Here is a 23,904-nt window from a genome sequence, read left to right on the forward strand (position 1 = left end):
TGCTGCTGTTATGTTTAAGCTACAGGCAATTTACCCAAGGAATGTGATGTTGAAATATGTTTCCGAATAAACTTCCGCTTGAAAATTACAGACAATCAAATGTTCCAGCTTTCTCTTCTTCTTCTTCATTAATGAATTGAGGAACATAAAAGCTCAATTAAAAACAAAGACTCATGCGTCACTTAGTTCTTTTTAGTCCTTTTAATTTAGTAAAACATTGGTGTTGAGGTGACGTAGGAAAATGGAAAGTCATTGCTCTGTTTCTGGCTCAGTATTCATGTTCAGCTTACATCATAAGTCCAGAGCCGTGGGGAGTGTCTTTTTCCTACCTCATCAGAGCCTGGAATGCCCACAGGTGGGGCCCGGTATTGGCAGCACAAAGGAAGCATAGAGAGGGTGAGACAGCCCTGGGGAAAGGCGGGCGCAGGGAGAAGCTCCGAGGGCAGGGCCAACCTGTCAGGTTTACTGCTGAACTCCAGGGTCTAGAACAGAAGGAGAGGGAAGAGGGACTCCATAATTAGCTGTCGAACAAGTGGAATCCCAAGAAGAAAATTGGGTGGGAGTGTGAAGATAAATACTAGTAACAATGACACAAAGAAAGCAAGGATTATAGCCGGGACAAGCTCATTCATCGGAAACCATGAAATGGAGCGTGTTCCCCCACACCCAGCAAAGTAACGGCCCTCGTGCCTGTCCTCAGAGTACCCTTTGACTACCACCTACCTCAGTAAAGAGACAACCCTTGCGTTTGACCACATCCTAAGCCCCCTTTTCCCTTCTCTGTTTCTTCTCAAAGGTCAGGTGGTCATGCGGGTTCCAGCTTTTATAACCACATTCCTTAGACCCAAACCACGCTAGGTTTAAAAAGTAAAGGCATGAATGAAGAAATGCAATGAAAACTAGGGGAAGGCCTACCAGCTGGTGGACATCTCGGGTGGGTCTCGCCGCTTGCCCTCGGTGAAGCCCAGCCTGAGGCCACAGCTGGCAGATATGCTTCTGTGGGAGAAGATCTGAGCCCTCCCCAGGGGTCACAACATGCAACATGACTCCTCCCACGGGGCACGGGCAAGCCCTTACCATGGAAACACACGCATTTCCACGACAACTCATACCTACGTGTGCCTCTGTGTTGGAGAGTATTGCATATTGCAGAAGTCCAAAAGTGCACAAAGTTTTAATTTTATAAATCACATGAAGTGATGTTCTCCTAACTCGGAGAAAATATTGCAAGAGCCAAAAATGTAACAACGTATTCCCAAGCAAGCAGTGAGTAAACAGGAAGCAAAGTGTTTGCTCCTCATGATCAATTATAATCTACAGACCACATGCCCTCCACTTTAGAGACCTGGAAATATGTTTTAAAAGTATCTCATTAGTTTAAATTATGATCTTTAAATTATTTTATTAGTTACTTGTATACCCATTTAAATAAGTCAGATTTTACCGGGAATAAATCAACGATTCATCTAAGGACAAACTACGACTCAAATATTTCCCTCCATTAAATGTTCCTTTTCCCAATGTGCTTCCCCGCCAGGGAAATCAATGTCTCTGGATAACTAGATAGGCACAAATATGTCAGAGCACATCAGACTGAGAACACAGAAGGGAAACGCATTTGGAGCTTTTTGCATCCGGGGCCTCACTCTGCCACTGACATGCTGGTAGCTGATTCTCGACCGACCATGCGAGTCAGAGAGGCATGTGGTGGGTGAGGCTGGGACAGCCTGGAGAGACAGGAGAGGGCAGCTAGCGAGAGGTCCTTGGTGTGTTCAGCAGCTGTGGTCCCTAAGGTCCCAGCCCCCAGACAGGCCTACAACAGCCATGGCACCTCCCCTTCCCTTCTCAGGGCCCAAAGCTCACCAGGCAGCAGCAAGGGGCTACCATGCAGAAGTTCATCTTGGACTCTATCCCAGACATGCTCCTGTAGGAACCCAAGAGAACTGGAGGAGTCTATAAGGTGTTGTCATCTAAACGTAGCTGGGGTCAGAGATCAGAAAACAGGGCCCAACGTCCCCAGTGAGGTAGGAGACAGGACTTGACTCTGAAGGCAGGGTTCAGACACTGGACCAAACTGAGAACCTGCTAACACAGGGACAGGGGTCAGGGGATGTGCCCATCAGTGCGCCACGCCAGTTTATTATTGCCATGGCAACACCCAAGCATTACTTCCCCTTTTCATAGCAATTACCTCACAACCCAAAAGTTACTGCCCTTTTCCTAGAAATTTCTGCATAAACTGCCCCGTAATCTACATGTAATTTAAAGTGAGTATAAATGTGACTGCAGGCCTGCCCGCAGCTGCTACTTACTGCCTAGGGGGTAGCCCTGCTCTGCAGGAGCAATCACAGACCTGTAACACTGCTGCTTCAATACGGCTGTTTTCTTCCACCCTACCATCTGCTCACTCTTGAATTACTTCCTGGGTGAAGCCAAGACCCTTTGAAGGCTAAGCCCCAATTTGAGTCTCACCTGTCCTGCATCACCAGGAAGACCAGAGACCAAAGGCGGGGTCTCACGGGGTGCAGTTATCCTCAACCTTCACCCTGCTCTCCGCCCTGGTCTGCTCTGCCCCAGAGGCCTCAGGAATCCAGGCAGACTCCGTTGGATGTATCCACAGTGCAGCTCCATCCCCGGAAGCCTCACTTTCTGCCTACATCGAGTTTACCTCCCAACTTGAACATTTGTCACACTTTCCCCCGAACAACTTGATTTGTTTTCTAAGAGAAATTCTGAACCTACTTGTTAATAATTACATGCCCTTTCTCCTTCTTTCCAATTTATAATAAGAGAATGTCTTACAAATCTGAAAAGCCACAAGAAACACTGTGCCAGAGGAGGGGCTAAGAGAGGCTATCCTTACTTGAGAGAGTGCGGTACTGCGGGCCACAAGTGGCTGCGGTGAGGCCCTTGCAGAAGGGAGATGTCACTGCGGGGCGGCGGCTCCAGGGCCCTGCAAGGGCCAACGGGCTTCCATGGAAGCGCCCCAGCCTCCAAGTCCCCATACAGTGGGCAGAGCCCAGCACTGCAAGGAAGCTCAGACATGACCCTGATGGAGTGCGGGTGGGTGTGCAGGCTGCGGGGCAAGAGGCCGAGGAAAGCTCAGGCAGGGCCGATGGAGTGTGGGTGGGTGTGCAGGCTGCCGGGACAGAAGCCTGGAGGGCAATGGTTAAAACGATCTGTTGGCCATTTCTATCACTGTCCATCCCACTTGTCCTCCCTCAGACACTCGGGACCAGAGTCAAAGGATCCCAGACCTCTGACTTTCTTTCTGCCCTAGGTTCGTGGAGGCGAACTGACGGATTCATAGGCCATGCATCTTTGAGAGTTGTTGGAGAGTTGTTGGAGTTGTTTGAGAGTTGTTTCATTCCCTAGGATTAGGGAAGATCTCGGATTCAAATCCATAGATACTTCCTGAGCTCCCACTGCATCCCAGCTTTTGTAAGAAATCCTCCGCGTGCACCATCACCCTTGACCCTCACGACAATTCTATGGGCATCACGTTTCTTAGGGCAAAGAGCCTTGTAGGACTGAGGTTCAAGCCGGGTTCACACGGCCAGGTACCTGGTGCCCATTCTCCCACCAGGGGCCATCTCCTACTGAGAGGTGACAACGTGCCAGCAACTCTCCTCCTCTCCACGCTTCCTCCGCCTCCACGTCCGCTCTGGCCGCGCATGAGGAGACCTTCAGCCTGCCGCTGAGCTGTGGGGCCCCTCTCTAGGGCTGGCAGAGGCCGGATCTGGCTCCCTCTGCTGGCGGGGAGGTGTGGCGGGAGAGGCGCAGGCGGGAGCCGGGGCTGCGGGTGGTGCTCCTGGGCCTGCGAGGGGTTCCGGGCGGGTGTGGGCTCAGCGGGACCCGCACTCAACTGCCTCCGGCGGGAGCCCGCTGGACTTATCAGGGGAAGAGCTCCCTCTGGGCTGCGGGAGTGCCCGGGCTGGGTGCCACAGAGTCCCTGGGTGGGTGCCAGTGAGAGGTGAAACCCGCTGGGCTTCTGGGAACGGGGTGGGGACTTGGAGAACTTTTTGTCTAGCTAGAGGATTGTAAACGCACCAATCAGCACTCCGTGTCTAGCTCAAGGTTTGTAAATGCACCCATCATCCCTCTGTGTCTAGCTAATCTGGTGGGGACTTGGAGAACTTTTGTGTCTAGCTAAAGGATTATAAAGGCACCAATCAGCACTCTGTCTAGCTCAAGGTTTGTAAACGCACCAATCAGCACTCTGTCAAAACGGACAATCAGCTCTCTGTAAAATGGACCAATCAGTAGGATGTGGGTGGGGCCAGATAAGGGAATAAAAGCAGGTGACCTGATCCAGTAGTCCCAACCTGCTTGTGTACCCTTCCATACCCTTCCATGCCTTGGAAGGTTTGTTCTTTCACTTTTCGCAATAAATCTTGCTGCTGCTCACTCTTTTGGTCCGTGAGGCCTTCATGAGCTGTAGCACTGGCTGTGAAGGTCTGCAGCTTCACTCCCGAGGCCAGCCAGACTGCGAGCTCACTGGAAGGACTGAACAACTCCAGATGCGCCACCTTTAAGAGCTGTAACACTCACCGCCAGGGTCCGCGGCTTCATTCTTGAAGTCAGCGAGACCAAGAACCCACCAATTCTGGACACACTACCATGGAGTGAGCCTACAGACAATGTACTGTGGTGATGGATGATGGCCCCACGCCCTAGGAGCGAGGGGGACAGAGAGCGAAGGAAGGGGCTGAGACGAAGCAACTGTGAGGTCTTTACATTAACAGCCTCAAGTCTTAGGACTAATGAGAACGAATGACAGGGATAACCCAGGTGCTTTTCCAGACCCTACATGAAGGAGTGAGACTCTTATTTGGCAGCGACACCAGTTCTACCCCACAGAGATGGGAAGAGATCAGGACAGCGTTGACCTAGGGGCTGTCCTATGCTTATGTAAGGTCGGTTCGCTGAGTCGTGCCACCAGGAGCAGGAGTCAGTGTGCACCAGGCATGAGGATTTGTCACTGGGAACGAGGATGTGTGGAGACCGCGCAAAGCAACCCGAATTCTCCCAGGGTTATATCTGTGTCACTTGGTGGGCTCCTGAGCTCCTTTTGTGCTTTTTTGTGTGCAGGGAGGTGAAATGACCGAGCACAAACCCTGAAATCCAAGCAGGTTGGTGTGACCTTCTGAAACCTCTGATGCCAAACCAATACCTCCCAGATACACTGGAGCCAGCTCACATGCTCTGTGCCCAAGGCCATGTGGCTTCTGCTGACAGGCCCTGGCCCATTGGTGCATCTGATCTTGCAGCCCATGTGGCTTAGCTTTCCTCCTCCCTCTGCCCAGAATTCCCCACCCCTCACTTGCCCACTTCTGCTCATGCTTCAGCCTCCTGGCTTCCTCTAGGAAGCTGCCTTGCTCCCCGGCTGAGCTGGGTCCGTGCCTGTGTCTCCATGGTATCTACGTCACTGCTTTTAACTGTGCTGTGTTTTGAGGACCTGTTCAGGAGCTGTTTCCTCCACCAAGCTAAGAGCACTCACAGCAGAACCATGGTAGGAGCTCTGTGCATACCTGATGGATTAACATGTGCCAATTACAGCGGGGCCACAAATCCAGGACAACACCATTTCCTTCACCTGACGTTTGAAGGAGAAAGAACAGGGGAGAGGGAAGAATAGCATCAAGTGGCGAGGGACTGACTGGGTGCGGGGCAGAGGACAGCTCTGTCTGTGCCCATTCTCCATGCTTTTGAGATAACCACACGAAGACAGAAGCCAACCAAGGCATCTGCCCTGCCTTCATGGACACCTGTGACTCTGCCTTGGCCATGGCCTTGGCAGGCACAGACGGCAATGCCCCAGCACCTGCCTCCATGGTCTGTGTGGGAAGTAGCAGCATTGTGATCATCGCAACAGTGGCCACCACTCGCAGAGTGCCTCCTGCGTGCCGGGAGCCATGGCAGGTGCGATACCTGCCTCACCTCGTTGACCCTGACAAGGTCACAGGGCAGGGGATCATTAGATCCAAATTTCTAATGAGGAACACGGAGCTGTAGTCTGTACTGGACACACACACACCTAGGTGAATTGATAGCACAAGGCACCATTACCGAATTCCATGGTGCTATGTATATATTCACTATTGAAAGAACAGCAACACCTCCCTGCCTGTGAGCATGGCCTTGTTGCTGTTCTCATGAGGGCAGGGGGAGACCAGTAGAGGCCAGCAGAGTTTTTTACCCAGAAGCTAAAGAAAAGGAAGAGGTGGTTTGGAGGGAAAATTGTTGACTGAAGAATTCCAAAAAATGATTGGGAGCCAGCTGGCTCCACTCTATTTATTTTTATATTAAGATGATTTACTGAATTATTTGAATTGCAGGAATCCAGTCATTTTAATTTGCTCAGATGTGGCTTGTTGAACTTTGATTTTCTGTGCTGAAGAGCAAACAGAACGCTCAAACAAATTTAAGTCGGGCACATTTAAATAAGGTGCAGCGTTGCATCGGCGGCTCTGTGTGGAGCGTTATCAGGATTTGCTCAATGTGTGTGCACAGAGATGCAAAATTGCCTTTCATCAGAATCAATCTTGGGTTACGTGTGGTCCAAAGAATGCTTCTAAGCCCCCTGCAGTAGGAGTGGGACCTGGAAGATATTGACAATGAGACAAAGGTCCCCAGACCACCACTGGGGAGGGGGTTCTGTTCACAGGAGTGGGGAGCCTGCTTGGGAAGGAGCAGGGGCAGAGCTGGGCTGCTCTGCATGACACAGCGGGACAGGGATTGGCTGGGGGGAGATGGAGGAGGGAGACAGGGCCGCAGACCTCAGGGTGGGAGGGCTGTGTGGGGGGTGGGGAGGCCCTGATGGGTCTCTGGAGGGTGAAGGAGCTGGCAGGGCTTCCAGGTTCACTGTGGAGCAGCTGGGGTGGTCTTTCGCCTGCTCTGCCTGCCTCCGAGCTCTCTGGGTGTCTCCCTTGCTCACTAAAGCTTGTGTGTGGTGGATCTTTGAGGGGGGACTTGAAAAAGACACAAACTCTGCCACTGAGACATTGCACTGAGTCCCCGCCAGGGTCCTTGACCTCAAGTTCCCACTCGTCCCACCCGCCTGGCCCCCTCTGCCCAGCCCCAGCCTTGCCAGGGCCACATTTTTACCTCCAGTATGGCTGCAGAGGGAGCTGGCCACGGGTGGCTGGGTTCACAAGTCAGGAGTACGTGATGAACCAGGGCCACGTGTGCCCCCAGCAACGAGCAGAACCGTGGGGCAAAACAAAATCATTGGGTTTGGAGGAAAAAAGGGTGAGAACCTTTTTCTCTAGGAGCTAGGAGAGGGGCACACAGTGTCGCCGTGAGGGGTGACATGATCCCCAGGCAGGGGGGGCGGGAAGGTGAGAGCGACAGCGTCAGCATAAGGCTGGCAACAGACAGCACCGAAATTGCAGTGGTGCTAAGGGGCTAGGACATGCCCAAGGTTAGCCAAACAACAGGAACCCTGCATGGGGGCAGCCTGAGAACCCTCTTTCCACACCTTCACGCTCACATGGACCTACACGAGGCCGTCTCCGGCTTCAGTTTCCTTATCTGCAAAATGAGATCGTAACTGTGCTCCTAAAAATTACAAGGACTGAGTTACTATGTGTAACTTAGAAGAATGCCCTCACCGGGCACAGCCTGAATGCAGAGCAGGAGATTTCAGCGGAGTGGAAATAAATCCATCCTTGCTTCAGGGCTAACTTTAATAGCACACACGAAAACCAAGGAAACTCTCTGCACACACGAAAACCAAGGAAACTCTCTGAGTACAAGGGAACCTCCTGCCGAAGGCCAGCCCTGAACAGGCCCTTCCCCACTCACCCAGGTGAGCAGGGCTCTGGCCGCTCAGTGCCTGGAGGCTGCGCTAAAAGTGCTCCCCTTCCAAAGCCCTTGCGTTCTCCATGCTCTGCACAATGTTTCCATGTGGATTTACATCGCTTCTTTACCCCTGCAGAGAACACTGATTTCCTGTCCCAAAAACAGAACTCGTGTCTGAATTGACATGAAGATGAACTCAAGGCCAGGAGCCCCGGATGAAGGTAGCATCCCAAGGCATTCCTGCAGCATTTCCGGAGCTCTCTACACACAGGCATCTGCCACGGATATGTGTGCATGGCCTCCCAATGTGACACAAGAAAAAGAGTCAACATATGCCCACAGTGGAACAAACATTAAATATTTCATTGAATGAAAAAATAAGTAAGGATCCTGAGAAAACAGTGTTGGTTAAACTGAGCTTGGCCAGTTCCGATTTTTAGAATCTCCAGGGGATCCTGGAATCCGCTCCTCCCCGCTGGATTCATAGGTGTTGGGCTCTGCTGGCCCTGTGGTCAGAGGCGATACACCCCAGGCAGGCCAGGGGGATCTCGCGGGACAGGTGTGGGAGACTGAGTGCAGGCATTTCAGACAGCTGCTTGAAGCCTTGGGCATTTTAATAAATGTCCCCGTATTTCACAGGCAAAAGTTTGGTGCCCCTGAACAAAACCATCCAACTACAGCTGAGTGAAGACAGCACTGGCGGAAGCAGCTCTGTGCCCACGACGGTTCTGCTCTGCAAGGCTCTGTGCACACACCGAGGACACCAGGACCAGAGAAAGCCACACGAAAGTTTAAACATTTGGTCCTCAGGCTAAGTGGCAGGAAGCAAAGCTGAGGCCCACCCGCCTCACCAGGAGGTCCCTGGTCCTGCTGCTATGGCCAAGGAGTCCACACTGCCTTCCCTCCCCAAGGAGGTGGCAGAGCTGCACGGTCCCGCAATCCCGCCGCATGCCTCTGGTCTAGGGATTGGGTGAGGGGCTCTGGGAACCCGGGAGATGGCCTGTCTGGGGAAGGACCAAGCTGAGGGGTAGAGGGAGGAGAGTGAAGACGTGAGGCTGCTTTGGGACCACATCACAACCCGCGAGTCTGACATGAGCACCCAGCATTGGGGTAATGGGCTCTTTTCTCCCGCAGCTTTTTCACATAAATCCACTCTTCTGGAAAGGGGTGTCAAGCTGTCCTTACATCTAGAGTAAGTCCTCGAGTGACCACTGAAACCTGTTCATTCCACATGATCAGGGCTAAACTGGTGTATTCCTTGACAGAGCATCCTAGCCCCAGAGGCAATACAGAAGTACAGACATGTCAGCACAGAAAGGCAACAGGATTCCCATCAAGTATCTGTCACAAGATCAGACAGTCTGAGCTACCGGCACTGCTAGAATTATGTCTCAAGGTGCCAGACAGCTTTCTACAATTCTCAGGATTCTTCAAAGGGAAAAACTCCCTCTAAGAGCTCAAAGACACGCATTGGAACTCCAGGCGTCCTCTGACACCTCGATGCAGCTCCGTGAGCCTTGGATTTCCTCTCTGTGGATAAGGGCACGTCCGCTCCCTGGGGGCAGGATGGGACGGTGGCTCAGCTCTGCAGGTCCGCAGTGAGACTGCCTGGGTTGCACTCTTAAAAGTCCCTTCCTCTAGATAAGCCTCAGTTTCCTCAGCTATAAAACAGAGGTACACCATCTATTTAGCAAACACTGCCCCTGCACTGTGGCAAGTCCTAGAAGCAACTTGTTTCAAATTTAAATGGCCATGTGTATAAATATGAACAATGTTTAAGACACAGATCTGTTCTCGTTTTTTCTCGGGAAATCTCTGACCATGGAGAGACCCCAAACAGGCAAGCTGTGGACAGGTGTTTACGGGGCTTACTCTGTGGCATGCCATCTTGAGTATAAAGTTTAATAAAAGACATTAATTACATGAAAGCATTAAATACTCTGTGGCATGCCATCTTGAGTATAAAGTTTAATAAAAGACATTAATTACATGAAAGCATTAAATACTCTGTGGCATGCCATCTTGATTATAATGTTTCATAAAGGACATTAATTACATGAAAGCAATAAATAAATAATTTGATCAACAGTAAACAGCACAATAATCAACAGTACACAGTCCATATATTCTTCATGGTTTTAAAACATAATGAAAATAGGAAATAAAACACTGCAGGTTCTGGAAGATTCAGGCGTTGCCAACTCATCCCCGGAGACCTGCACTCTGTCATAAAGTTGTTTCTCCTTTTACACCGGACTCACCATCTGATTGCCCTGAAAATTATGACCCCAGGTTCCAACCTCCACTACGAGTGCTGCCAGGACTTGACCTCAGGAGTTCCTTGGTTTTTTTCCTTCTCTGTTTTCATGGCCTCCACACCAGGTTAGGCCCTCCTCATCTTATGACTCACTCACACTGTAACAACCTTCAAAACGATTTCCTGCTTTTAATCTCTCTCCACTCCAACCCAGCCTGAGACCTGCCAGGCTATTCCCAAAATAACTCTTCTCGTGTGTCACTCCCTGCCCCAGGCGCCCGGCACCTTCCCCGCCAAGCTCCCTGCTCCCCTGCTCCTGGCTCTCTCTCCTGCACACAAGCGTGTCTCACCTCCTAGTTCTCGGGGTGCTGTGCCCAGCCGGGGCCTCCCCTGCTGCCCTGTTAGAAGCCTTCATCCCTCAGAGCCCAGGGAGCTCTGACCCTCTCCGTGATGTGTTCTTAACTTTAATCCACATTTTGACATGATTTATCTGCACCCCACCATTAGTACCATGCGTGCCATGACGTACGTGACATTTTCCAAGACCCCTATCTAAATATTTCATCTTCAAAGGGAGTGGAGGCTCCTTTGGTTTGAGGCAAAAGCATGTTACAAAAGAACAGTGCTAACTAGATTGCAGACATGTATGTAATTATCTATTTATCCATCTTCTGTATGCTTACACAGAGGACAGGAAATGAGAAACTGAAATGCCAACAAAAGAACACAAAGACCAGAATGACAGATCAAGAAGCACGTGAGGCCGGGAGGAAGCCACACAGGCCACAGGCTCCTGGGCAGCTATTTACTCTGTCGCAGGAGCAGTCACCCATCAGCTGAAATCCTCCCTCTATCTGGGGTTAGTTACAGGAGGGGGCATCCTGTATTGGGGGAAAAGAACTGCAGATGCACAAGCATGCATTAAAATTAAATGACATTGAAGAGGAAGAAGCAGAGAAGTGGACGTATGGGCTCCCCACCTCCTACAAGTGTCCCCTGTCAAGATTTGCTGTCTTGGGAAGATAAAATAAGGGAAAAATAGAAGAGTAAAAGGGGTAAAGTAAGGCGATAGAGAGAAAAGTAAGTAAAGTAGTCAGAAAAAAAATAAAAGAAGCAAACAGCGCTCCTCCTCCTACCTCTGCTCAAACTATAAACTAAAATCACCCCCTACTGAATATGTGCCCAAGAAGAATAGGCTGTGGGAAAAGTGCTCTGTTGAACCCAGGGACCAGCGTGTGCAGCGATGGATGACGGAAACCCAGCCATGGCAAACTCAAGGACAAGACAGAGTAACACTGGACAGGGAGCAGATGCTCTGCTGAGCAGGAAACTTTTGCAAGCCAAAGTTTAAAGATACACAGGAACAAAGTAGAATAAACAAAGACAGAAAAAAAAATGAGAAAATTGGATGCTAAAAAAAATCCTACTCTAAGTTGCATATTAAGTAAAATATTAAGAAATGAGGAAAAAAAGTTACAAATGTCATCCGTTATTATGCCAAATAACTAGCTGGCCTGTTTGGCTTCCAGAGAGGATCAGGAACCATCTTAAAAACAAAACCAAACACACGGCAGGCTCCAAAGTGCTTTTTAACAAGGTAAACAAGGGTACTTACTAACAATATCCCATAGAACTTAGAGAAGGCTTGGCGGAGGAGAGAGAGCATGTCGCCTAAGTTAGAAATGATGACGATTTTGGCCGGGGAGCCACACCATCTTTCTCTTCAAGCATGGTACATCTCACTCCTCCACATTTCGGAGAGCAGACCTCCACGGAAGTGTGTAAACATTCAGGCTAATTGTCACTTGGGATCATCCGCAACTCAGGAGAGGGCAAGAGGCAGTTGACTGCAGCAAGGATATGACAATGTCACTTTTAGTAACTGACTCAGTCCAACACCTCGGAGTCAAGTGCTTAATATAGGGTTACTCTTTCCGTTGGGTGGCAAGTTTAGCGAAATTAACCACCTGTTCCCTTGCAAATCTGCCTGTCTCCAGCCTAAATCAGAAGGAGCGCCTGGCACACAGCTTGCAGGAGGTGCTGCGGTGATTGGATTTGGCCTCCTACCACTGCCTGTGAAATCCAGATGTTCTGGGACCTTCGCCACTCCTGAGAAGGCTGCAGATCAAGCTGCTAAACAAGCGGAAGTGATTCTTGTTGTCTTTAATATCCTTAGTTATGTGTCTTTTCTGAAGATTCTACTTTCGTAAGTTTAAAACTCTGGTTTCCTTGCACATCAGCAGTGCCTCTACTAAAGAAATGGAAAAAAAGGAGCATCTGAGCCGTGCACTCAGGGTCCTGCGGCTCCATCGCAAAGCCCCAGGAAGACTCCCTATTCCATATTTGTGGACTGCTCCAAGTCCACTTAGTCAGGATCTCTCGCCCGGTCTGTGGCCAGGGAGATCTAAGGTACACTCGAATTGTTCATAAAATGTCTCCAGCAGTTTTTTTTAGAAAGGCTGCACCATTGATATCTGCCCCCGACCCCCACAATTTAACATGATGTTGCTTGCATCCTTGTGAATACAGTGTGCCCACCAATTTGAAACTCTAGCCAGGTCCACTAGGTTTTTGTTCTGGGCTTTCCCAAACAACAACTTAATTGGAGTCAGCAATTTCAGGGAGAAAGGCCACAAAAACAAAAGCTATTCATAAAAAACAAGTTCCACTCACCAAGCTTAGACACATCCCTTAGGCACAGGTTACTCCTGTGGTTTGCCGGTGAAGGCTGGAACCTCACCTCTTCCTTAGACATCTCTCTGTCCCTTACCTCAAAGAAATTCCTCTCTCCCTTAACGATGATTCTCACTGTTCTGTTAAATGACAAAATTGATAAAATGTCTCTATTGTGCATTGTCTGACACTGCAGCTCATCAGGAATTTGTGAGTCATTTTTGACAAGAGGATAGTGAACCTCTTTATGACTGGGGCTCCCTGCCCACATATCTCCAAAGGGTTGGATGGTCCACAGGCTCTCTGCCTCCCACATACAGAGGTTATTTGCCATGTGGATACCCAGGGACTCCAGAAGGAATTTCACTTGGCAGATCATTTGAGCAACACAGGAACCGGCTGCTTTATTTCCTGTTGAAGCACTCACCTGGGCCACCGAGGAGCGGGAGTTAGAAAGCCTGGCTGGCACTGCTCATCCTTTAGGGGAACTTGCTGGGAACATCGCATATTGTTTGGAAGACTGTATAGTCTCTCTGTTCACCCCTCTCTCCATTCACAGTCTTCCAATACAATGAAGTCACCACCCCGATGCTTCTTGATTCCTTAACTAAATCGTGGAGAGATTGCTAGTAACGTCCAGGATAAAAAATGTCTGAAACTGCCAAGAACAAAGCCTGGCCCCAGAAGAGTTCATCTAATACTTTTTGAGGCGCCGACCACCCGGTAACTGGGCAGGGGCACTGCAGTCTGAAGTCGCAATTGCAGGATCCGGGAAGCTGATGTGAACCTCTCCCTACATGGTGAGAACCCTTTACCTTCCCGTAGCTTTAAATATCACTCACATGCTGCTAGAGCAATTCTGCATCTCTCGCTGAACCTATTGTTGTTGGTGGGAAACATACCACAAAGCATAATTATCTGAGTGACCTGAGCACTTACTGCATCTTTCCATGTTGAGAGTAAAGACAGTAATTCGCTCATTTAAGAACTATTGACTGAGCATGCTTGCTGTTTTATCATCTAGTGTATTTACCATTCCTCCCAGCTGGGTTTTAGATACCAATGTGATCCATACGTTGTTTGTTTACATAATTCTGCTTGTAATATCCATTTATTCAATAAATAGATATTAATCACTTAGGCTGTAGGATCAGCTCTGGAAACACAGTGGTGAGGAAGAGAGATGCTATCCTGGCCACTAAGGAGCTAATATTCTGGTGGAGAAAATGTCACTAAGCAAATAATGACATAGACAAATCTACGAATACAGTTGATATGGCTGCTGTGCAGTGAGTTGCTATGCGAATGGACGCAGGAAGACTTGAGCCCAGGTTGGAGAGGCAGGAACATCCTCTCTGAGAAAAGGTCACTAACTCTGAAAATCAAAAGGCGGGTCTGGATTCTCTAGGAAAAGAGAGGGGAGCAGAGTAGCCCGCATGAAGAATACCCAATGGCAAAACAAACACAACACAAGGCCGGGCGCGGTGGCTCATGCCTGTAATCCCAGCACTTTAGGAGGCCGAGGTGGGTGGATCACGAGGTCAGGAGATCGAGACCATCCTGACTAACACGGTGAAACCCCGTCTCTACTAAAAAATACAAAAAACTAGCCGGGCGAGGTGGCGGGCGCCTGTAGTCCCAGCTACTCGGGAGGCTGAGGCAGGAGAATGGCGGGAACCCGGGAGGCGGAGCTTGCAGTGAGCTGAGATCCGGGCACTGCACTCCAGCCTGGGCGACAGAGCGAGACTCCGTCTCAAAAAAAAAAAAAAAGAACACAAACAGAACAACGCCCAGGAGCAAACCCGGGGCCAGAGACAGGCGCGGTGTTATTGAGAAGACCCACAAAGATGTACATGGCCAGAACTGGCCAGAAAATGGGGTAAGCCCTTGTTAAAATTTTTGGGTTTTATCCTAAGTGCAATGGGGGTCTTGCAGGGTTTTAATTAGAAGAATGTATTTTTCTGATTGTGTCTTTTAGACTGGGTTCCCCAATCCCCAGGCCTCAGACTGGTACAGGTCCATGGCTTGTTAGGAACCAGGCCACACAGCAGGAGGTGAGTCGAAGGCAAGTGAGCGTGACCTCTCCAGACTGAGCTCCGCCTCCTGTCAGATCAGCAGCAGCACTACATTCTCATAGGAGCATTAGATTCTCATAGGAGCTGGAACCCTATTGTGAACTGTGCATGCAGGAATCCAGGTTGCACACTCCTTATGAGAATCCGATAGCTGATGATCTGCGGTGGAACAGCTTCATCCCCAAACCATTTTCCCTTCCTGCACTTCCCACTCTTCCATGGAAACGTTGTCTTCCACGAAACTGGTCCCTGATTCCAAAAAGGTTGGGGACAACTGTTTTAGACTGCACAGCAACTGACTCTGATATGGGGAAGAGAGTGGGATTAGCAGCTAAGAGGCTCCAGCAGCTCTCCAGGAAACAGCAGGATGTCACCTGCACTTAGGCTGTGGGGAGAAGCAGCCCCACGTGAGATCTGGATGGTGGTCCGTCAGCTGGGTGGGGACTGACTCAATACGGGGGTGATCAGAAATGAGAGATGGGAGATGCTCATCGGAAACCCGAATAGGTAGATGGAAATGCGTCATTTGTATTCAGATGATTTCTCCAAGTTTCTCTCTATCCCGGACTTATCTCCCTAGCTTCAGATTAATATCTCCACTCTCTGGTAGAAACTTTTATTCTAATATTCCCCAGGGAACTCAGTGAACATGTTCACAACTCAAATCATTGCCCTGAACCATCCATTAGAACAAACAGTTCCTCGCCCATTCTTCCTTAACCTAGCAAATGGTCATCAGCTGAAACAGTCCATTTTCTGCGTCAACTTGACAGGGCTTCACGGTGCCCAGATACCAGTCAGAGTTATTATGAATGTGTCTGTGAGGGTGTTCTGGGAGGAGATGAACGTTTAAGTTGGTGAATGGAGTCAAGCAGATGCCCTCTCCAATGTGGGTGGGTCTCACCCAATCGGTGAAAGGACAGAACAGAAAAGCCAACTCCCCCACAAGTGAGAGGGACCCCTTCCCGCCTGGCCACCTTGAGCTGGGGCAGCAATCTTTTTCTGCCTGTGGATTCAACCTGAAACACCAGCTCTTCCTGGGTTTTGAGCTTTCCAGCTCTCAAACTATACCATTGGCTCTCCTGGGTTTCAGGTTTTTGGACTCCGTGAACTTATACCATGGGCCCCCCTGGGACTTCGGCCTGCCAACTGCACAGATCTTTGGACTTGTCTACCTCCATAGTTGTATGAACCAATTCCTTACAATAAAATCTGTGTGTGTGTGTGTGTGTATGTATATATTTGTATGTGTGTATATATGTGTGTGTATGGATACAGATATAGATACACATCCTATTGGTTTTGTTTCTCTGGTGAACCCTGACTAATACACCAGCTAAAGAGGAAATAATATTGTCTAGGGAGAAGGTAAAGTTAAAAAAAGACTCATACAAGCTATAGGATATCCCCACATTGTAAGTAAACCATACTGCAACCCAAGAAATAGAAATGAGAGCAGAAGTTGACCACAAATCAAGTAGGCTGGAACTGTGGCAGAACGTCCCCTGGGCATGCGGCCACCTGGCTAGAAAAGGAGACTACATTTCCCAGCTCCATTCTGCCAAGTGCAGCCATAGGGCTAGGTTCAGATCAATGGTATATGAGGGAATTGATGAACTCCCAAGGAATCTCCATGAAGATGAAGCCACTGTCCTAGACTTCTTCCTTTTCTGTTTTCTGAAGGCTGAAAATCCAATTTGAAAATGACCCAGTTTAAAAACAAGAACCACAACCTAAATGATGGTGGAGTGAGAAGATGGAGGGCACCCCGGTCGCTGGATGACCTGGTGGAGCAGAGCTTCCACACCAGCCTGGACTGTTCAATTCTGGGTCGGATCCTGGGAGGGAGGCTAATATCTCTCCTATTTAAGTCCCAACATTCTGAAATCTCTTTGCTACAGTGTTTGGCTTGTACCGAACTGAAACCGACATGGGAACACACACACTGGGCTAACCAACATGGATGGATGGCTGTTCCCTCAACTGGAACGGAAAGCACGTCTGCCTGCTCTGCTCACTGCTGTAGCCCCAGAGAACGGGGCAGGATCTGGCATGGGGAGGACTCAGTGACTATGTGTGGAATGAATGGATAGTGGAAGAGATGCAGACTGGCATTAGAAGGATGGTGAAGAAGTAGGGGAAGAGTCTATAGTTAAATCTCTATAAGGATTTGCTTTGCAGAGAGTGACTGTAAGGGACTGGGGTCCAGGTGGGATTCCTGTCCGTGCCGTGCCATGGGCATGTGTGTACATGGGTGACACAGGAAATGCTGGGGCGTATTTCCACAAAAATATAAAGAATCCAACAAGAGAAAGAACTGTGACCAAAATAGAGTGTCGTAAATTTCCTGATATGTGTAGCAGGTAAAGTACTTTCTTCATATCACCAGAAAGGAAAAAGAAGAGGTTGGGTGGGTATACAGGAAAACCTGTTGGGTCACAGGCAGGAATTTTAGGATGTATCTGAGTGATGACTCTTAAAAAAATTCTGTCTGGTGGGAAGCAAGGTCAACCTCTGGAGAGGATGCTGGCCAGTGAAAGTCAGGCTGAGGTCAATGGAGAAGGTCGAAAATAGTCATTGTGGAGCGAGAGCAAAGCAAATACAGGGCTATGGTTAGAATAAAGGGAAGTTCTCAGAGGCTGATGAGGTTGGGTACCATGCATTTTTATAGTAACAATCTGCCCAGTGTGTGTTTTTCCCAGGAACTGTCAGGTATTAGACAGACATGGAGAACAGGAAACATTTGACTTCTTCTGGGGCTGTGATTTTCCCTGATGATCAAAATTAAAAGGCTGAAGGTCAACTTCCATTGAATACTGCAGTAGAATAGGTACTGCCTCTCTGTTAGAGAGGGAAGAAGCTGCTGGCAGGAAGGGCTGGTGGACGAGGTGGCAAACTTGTCAGCGGATGGGAGGTTCTGACAGGACAGGCATCTGCACTGTGGCTTCTTACCCAGCCTGGTGGGAGGACGGGAAATGGAGGCAAGAAAATGTGCTCAATGATTTTGTCAATTAGAAGTGATTAAGTTTCCAGGATGACAAAGTTTAGAATAGATGGCTAATTTGGAGTAGAGAAAAACATCACTGGATATGAGGACGCAGAAGAACGAAGAGGTCAGGTGGTCAGATGTGTTTTTCAGGAGGATGTGGAAGATGCCAAGTAGATAGCAGGCATGGTAGTGGTGAGGAAGACTGGTATGGATTCCAACAACCCCTATGAGTGCACCCTAGTAACACAGGTGGAGTGGACAACTCCTAAGACAAGAGGAGAGGAGGGGTGGTATCATCAGATTGCCTGAGATTAAAGAAGCAAATGTTTGTCCAGCTAATAGAAAGGCTATGGTCAGAAAGCTACCTGAAGAGGAAGGATGACATTGACCAAGCACCTGGCACTCAGCTCCCAGGGGCAAAGAGAGAGCAAACTGCTTGCACTTGAGAGGATCACAAAGGAAGCGAGTTCTCAGGAGCCATCAGATCCCAGTTAAGGAAAGCAAGAGGAGTCTTGAGAAAAGAGTCAAAGGTAAAGGCTGACCAGATAGAGGGATGGCCAGCAGACCAGTGCTTGGGAGGGCAACTGGAGAGACAGGCCTTGAATGTGTAGAAGGAGGTTGTCACCTCCCTAGGGGAGGTTGTCACCCTGAGTGGTGACCAGGACAAAAGGGGAGGCCAGCTTGGTGGACTTTGCTCATCTTGCAGAAGAGCACCTGGCCAGGGACACCCTCCCTTGGGTTGATAAATTAGTCAGATGGCTGGGACTCCATCTTTTAACCCTGGGTATTTAGTTGATAAAGATACCCTAGTGTATTTTCCTGACAGGCTGTTGAGGTTAACGAGGACAGTCTGATACGGCTAGATTTTTATCAATCCATCAGTTTCCTTTGTAGACACACGTCAGCTGTCATTTTAACTAACTCTCGCTGAGAATGGATTCTTACCAAGAATGACCATCAAGTCCACGGTTCTGGGACGTGCAGAAGGTATTGCAATTCTGGCTTTTCAAACTGGGGCCTCATTCAGTCGTCTACAGTCTTCTGATATTTTTACAGTTCACCAAGTCATAGATTGAAATACACAACTACTCAATAAGGAGACTTGCCTGAGGCCAGGGGACTGGAACCACAGTGAGAGCAGAAGAGATGTTTCACATTTATAGGTTCTACTTTCTCTTTATGATGGTTGCACTGTGTGTTCCCAAAACAGGAATGCTGGGAGGCCTGGAACAGATCTTCTGAGTCCTGGCTCTGCCACTTGCTAGCCCTGTGACCTTAAGAAGCCCATGGGGACCCCAAGAGCTATAATTTCTTCATCTTATGAGTGGAAGTAAGTCCCCGACACTGCTTATCTTACCGATTGCTATGGCTATTCAGAGATGAGTTGTACATGAAATACAGCATGATTCCATGTTTATACTAGGCACTAAATCATTACTGATATTTTATTGTTCAAGTTGTAACATAAGACAACATATATATTAACCTTAACATTTAAAAATGTCTTTGACCTAAACTGGGGCTGATGATTTCTAATGCTGTAGTTAGATGTTCTTCCCTTTCACCCTGGTGTGTTTGCTTTTCACTTTTGGCACATGTCCTTTTCAAAACTAGGAAGCTGCTGGTGTGATTATATTGGGTTAGCATCGGGTTTGTTAGAAAGCAATTTCTCCACTTTCCTTTTCATTAGGACTACGTAAAATCGCATTCATCTTAAGTGTGCGCTAAGAACATCCGTAAACCCTTGTGTGATATTTCTCCTTCTGAGCCTCGTGCTTGGTAATACCTACTTTATAAAACCATCTCCCTGAAAGCTTGGGATACGATTAACTCTGCCTCCCTCTCTTCCTTGACGCGATTGTTTCCTTCAGCTCTTCATCTGCCTTCCTCCCGGCAATAAACCTCTTCAATTTCCTTTCCTAGAGGCTTCCACTCCAGGGTTCAAGGATTTTCCTGCAACCGCATGCCTTCTTTCAGAGGAGAAGGCGGCGGGAGTGCACAGAGCATGATTTGGTCTAATTCTCCAATATATCTGTCCCTTTTGAATTGAGCTAACTTTTCACAGTCATTTTTTAACCATAATGCTCATCTACCAAGCAATACAGGGGAAGTCGTGTTTATCACCTATGTTATAATTTTATTACTTGCAGAATGCTTATTCGTATATGGATGAAAATGGCTACATGTATTGATTAAAACTCCCTTCTCAATTATGTTACTATGGGAACAGTTAGCAACATTTCAAATGTTAATTACCTTTTGTTACACCTGGGTCACATTAGCCGTAACTTTCTGCAAGGGAGGGGTACCCGCTTTGTTTGGATTGGCATTCTGTCTCGTACACAAGGTTCCATTAACATTAGCTGAGACTATTTTTTAATTCAAAGAATATGCATATTGTCTTCCTTATTAAGCCTAGAATGTGATTTTCTCAGGTTGCCACATTAATCAGATAGAGATACCGTGTAGTTTATCACCAAAGCTAAGGCAGCTCAACAGCATGGTACACATCTAAGAGGCTGACATATAGGAGAGATGTCGTTTCCTTCTTAGTCTGCATCATTAAAAAGATCTTTTTGTCTTCTGAATTCTTTCTCTTGGTTGCTCAGCATTTCTTCACAGAAGGAATATGAAGGAAATAAAGTGATATACAGCAGGTGGAATCACAGAAGCAGGATTTTGTTTAGAAAAATGTAAGGCTGCATTGATTGTGATTACAATTCCGAAGAGCTGCAGCTGCCAATGTCCTTTCTGCAATACATTAACCTTATACGTACCTTTCTACTTTAAGGGATTTTTTTCCACTCAAGAAAAAACAAAAGGAGATTGGAAAAAATTATAGAAATATGAAATGGGACTTGCAATGAAATAGAATAGTTTGCATATTTTTCTCAGGTAACATATTTTATGAGACAATTTCAATTCTTCCAGATGCTATCTTCAGAAGAGCTTAAATATAATTCTGGATATTATTTTCATTTTACAAGAAGATATTGGCTCACACTTCTTGCAGAGAGCTGAGGAGCCAGAACTTGACTTTGTATAACAGAGGAGAGAGTTATATATGGAAAAGAACAATTCTCCCCCCAAATTAGGACAAGTTCAACAATATCCTAAATCATAGTGATTTTAAATACTCCTCATGCTTATAAGAGATTTTAAAATAAAACAGCAATCTGTGAGGTGTTCATAACATACAGTCTGTAGCCAAGGTGACCCAAGGTCAGTGTCTCCTTCTAGGTGCATCTGCCGGTAGTTAGCATTCGCCAAACACCTGGCCCAACAAGAACACTGACCAGGCATGCGTGTGTTGCTGATGAAATACAGCCTGGTGTGCTCCAGGGCACATGTTTTCTAAAACACATGTGTAACTGACAGACTTAGCAACTGACTAGGTGTGAACATAATATAAAAGTTGCATTAGTTATTACCCAATTTCTCTGATGCACTAACGTTTTAAGTCAACGTGTAATAGCAGGTCTGAGCTATAACACAAAGGACTGTGACACAGGTGAACACAGCAAGACACCGAAAACACACTTTGATGCCCGCTGGCCCCATGTTTCTTCTGCTGGTCCTATCTGGTCATGTGTTGGCTTTGAAAGCATCCAGATTGCCTTGCTCTCCTGGATCTTCACACAAAAGAAACAAGCACAAGATGGTGACCTGCAACACTTCTCCCTGGCATCACCGCATTTGTGCAAAGCCTGTAACCATCCTGTCTCTGCCCCGGGCTCCAAGGCTCAGTCCTCTGATCTTTCCTGACCTGTCCTTCCCCTAGGCTGCCTTCCTCTTTTTCCTTATTACAGTAAAGTTCTGTTTGTACTGCAGCCTATTCCATTTATTGGGAATTGAATAATTTCTTCTATGCCAGGATTTAAAATTAGGATTGTTATTATTGTGGTTTGTGGTCTGGTTACAGACTTTCTAAGGTTTGGGTGTTCTATCCCAGCACCATATTTTCTCAAAGCCTTGCTCTCTGCAGTGGTACTTTCTATCCAACATCTACTCAATGTCTTATTCTGATATGTTCACCTCAAACATGTCAGAATCAACATGTCAACATGTCAATATCTCCTGCAGGATGTCCTAACTCCACAGATGGTATCCGTCCAATTGTGCAAGCCAAGAGCAAGGCGCCAGCTGGGACATTTCCCATATCCAATCTATCATCACGTCCCATTAAATTTTACTGGTAGTGTTTCTCTAATGTGTCCGTTTCTCTTTGCCTCTGCTGCCACCTTCATCTCACACCTGGATTACTGCCGCAGCCTCCTCCCTGGCCACAGCAGTCTATGAAACACTAATCTGAGCAGATCACCACCCTTTGCACAAACCCTTACGAAACTAGAAGAAAACTCCCTCGATTTGGTAAAGGCTACATTACAGAAACAGCCAGTAAACATCACACTCAGTGGAGAAACTTTAAAATCAGAAGCAAAGATGCCCATTAACGTCACAACTGCTTAGCATGGTACTAAAGGTCCTTACAGACAAAAAAGAAGAAAGAAGCAAGAAGGAAAGAGTCAGAAAACAAAAGAAATTAGTGGTATAAGATTTGGAAGATAAAAAACATCCTTACTGGCAGATGACACAATCCTAGACATAGACATTCCAATAGAATAGAGACTATTAAAACTAATAAGGGTTCAGTAATGTTGATGGATTTAAAGTGGGCTTAAAAATTAATAGCAATTCTCTTCACCTACTGATACAGACCAAATGTTTGTGTCCCCTCAACTCTTATGTTGAAATCTAATCCCAAGTGTGATGGTATTTGGAGCGGGGGTCTGGGAGGTGATTAGGTCATGAGAGCAAAGCCATCATGAATGGGATTATAAAAGAGACCTTATGAAATAGACCCTAGGGAGATCCCTCACCCCTTCCACCATGTGAGGACTTGGCAAGAAGGCACTGTCTGTGAACCAGGGAGCAAGTGTCCACCAGACACTGGATCTGCAGGTTCCTCGATCTTGGACTTCCAGCCTCCAGAACTGTGAGAAACGAATTTCTGTTGTTTATAAGCCGCTCTGTTTATCGTTTTTCATTACAGCATCCCAAATGGACTAACACACCTGCAATAACCAATTACAGATTTTATTAAACTTAAGTGGTGAAATTTTATCAAATACCTCTCTGTACCAATTGAGAGGACCACATGGTTCATGTTGTTATCAACAAGAAAGAAGAGGCAACCCAACCCAAAAAACAGGCAAGGAATGAAAACAGTTCACAGCAAGAGAAATTTAAATGAGTGGCAAGTATGTGAAGATTTCCTCAACTCAGTAAATGTAACCAGAAGAAATAAAATGAGGAGATGACACTTCAAGCCATCATATTTATAAAATGTAAAGGCACTATAGAACCAAGAGTTGGTGAGCGTGGGAAGATATGGGGCTTCCTGCAGTTCTTCTGGGAGCGTCCCCTGCCATGACTGCATGGAGAACACTCGCGCAGTCATGAAAATGAAGGAGTATCATCTGTGGTCTTTCCATCCCATGCTGTATAGCCTGGAGACCCCAGACCCCCAAGCCCTCCATGACCGGATGAGTACCCAGGCAAGGGGACAGTACTTAGGCAGGCTTTACGCACAGTACCCAGGGGGAAGTAAAGCCCCATGCCAACTGTCTGTGCAAAATGAAATATCACACACACACCCTGTTACCATTTATCTTAAAGGATACATTCATATCTAAGAATATAGAGAGGGTGGGATCGGGAGGAAAAGTAAAATAATATTAAACAAGAAGAGTCTTATTTTGAACAGTTGTGCTAGAGTTCCTTGAATAGTAGTAACAAAACTCTGCATACAAAGTTTTTGAAAAACATTAGAAGAGTAAATGGTCTTCAGATTTATCGGTGGAAGGGTGACAGCTGTTCAAATGGATAAGTTCAATTTAGGAGTGAATATTACTCAAAATAGAACAAAGTCCAACATACCTACAATTAGTGTGCAGGAAGAAGAAAAGTACCCAGCAAACTTGAGAGTAAAGGCTGATCAGAGAAGAGAGTTAGCAGGCAAAGAAAGAGAAAACCAGCATCTGCTAGATGCTTCCTTTGTGGCAGCACTGGACGGATAACTCTTTGTGTAATGCCGGGGTTGCCGG

The 23,904-nt window shown here is 47.5% G+C and overlaps 1 protein-coding gene across 5 annotated transcripts in view; it reads right to left on the bottom strand.

Annotated features, from left to right (window-relative positions):
• RPS6KA2 (ribosomal protein S6 kinase A2) overlaps nucleotides 1–23,904 on the bottom strand; it is a 491,259-nt gene that overhangs the window by 270,068 nt on the left and 197,287 nt on the right. The window contains exon 1 of one of the 5 annotated variants that reach the window (XM_050789396.1): nucleotides 11,676–12,413. The exons of the other annotated variants lie outside the window; for them this stretch is intronic. Coding sequence (XP_050645353.1) covers nucleotides 11,676–11,726 — 51 coding nt within the window. The 5' untranslated portion in view covers nucleotides 11,727–12,413. Of the gene's footprint in view, nucleotides 1–11,675; nucleotides 12,414–23,904 lie in introns of those variants that run through there. 5 annotated transcript variants of the gene reach the window in all.

The sequence above is a fragment of the Macaca thibetana genome, chromosome 4 (genome assembly GCF_024542745.1).
Source record: "Macaca thibetana thibetana isolate TM-01 chromosome 4, ASM2454274v1, whole genome shotgun sequence".
Lineage (NCBI taxonomy): Eukaryota > Metazoa > Chordata > Mammalia > Primates > Cercopithecidae > Macaca > Macaca thibetana.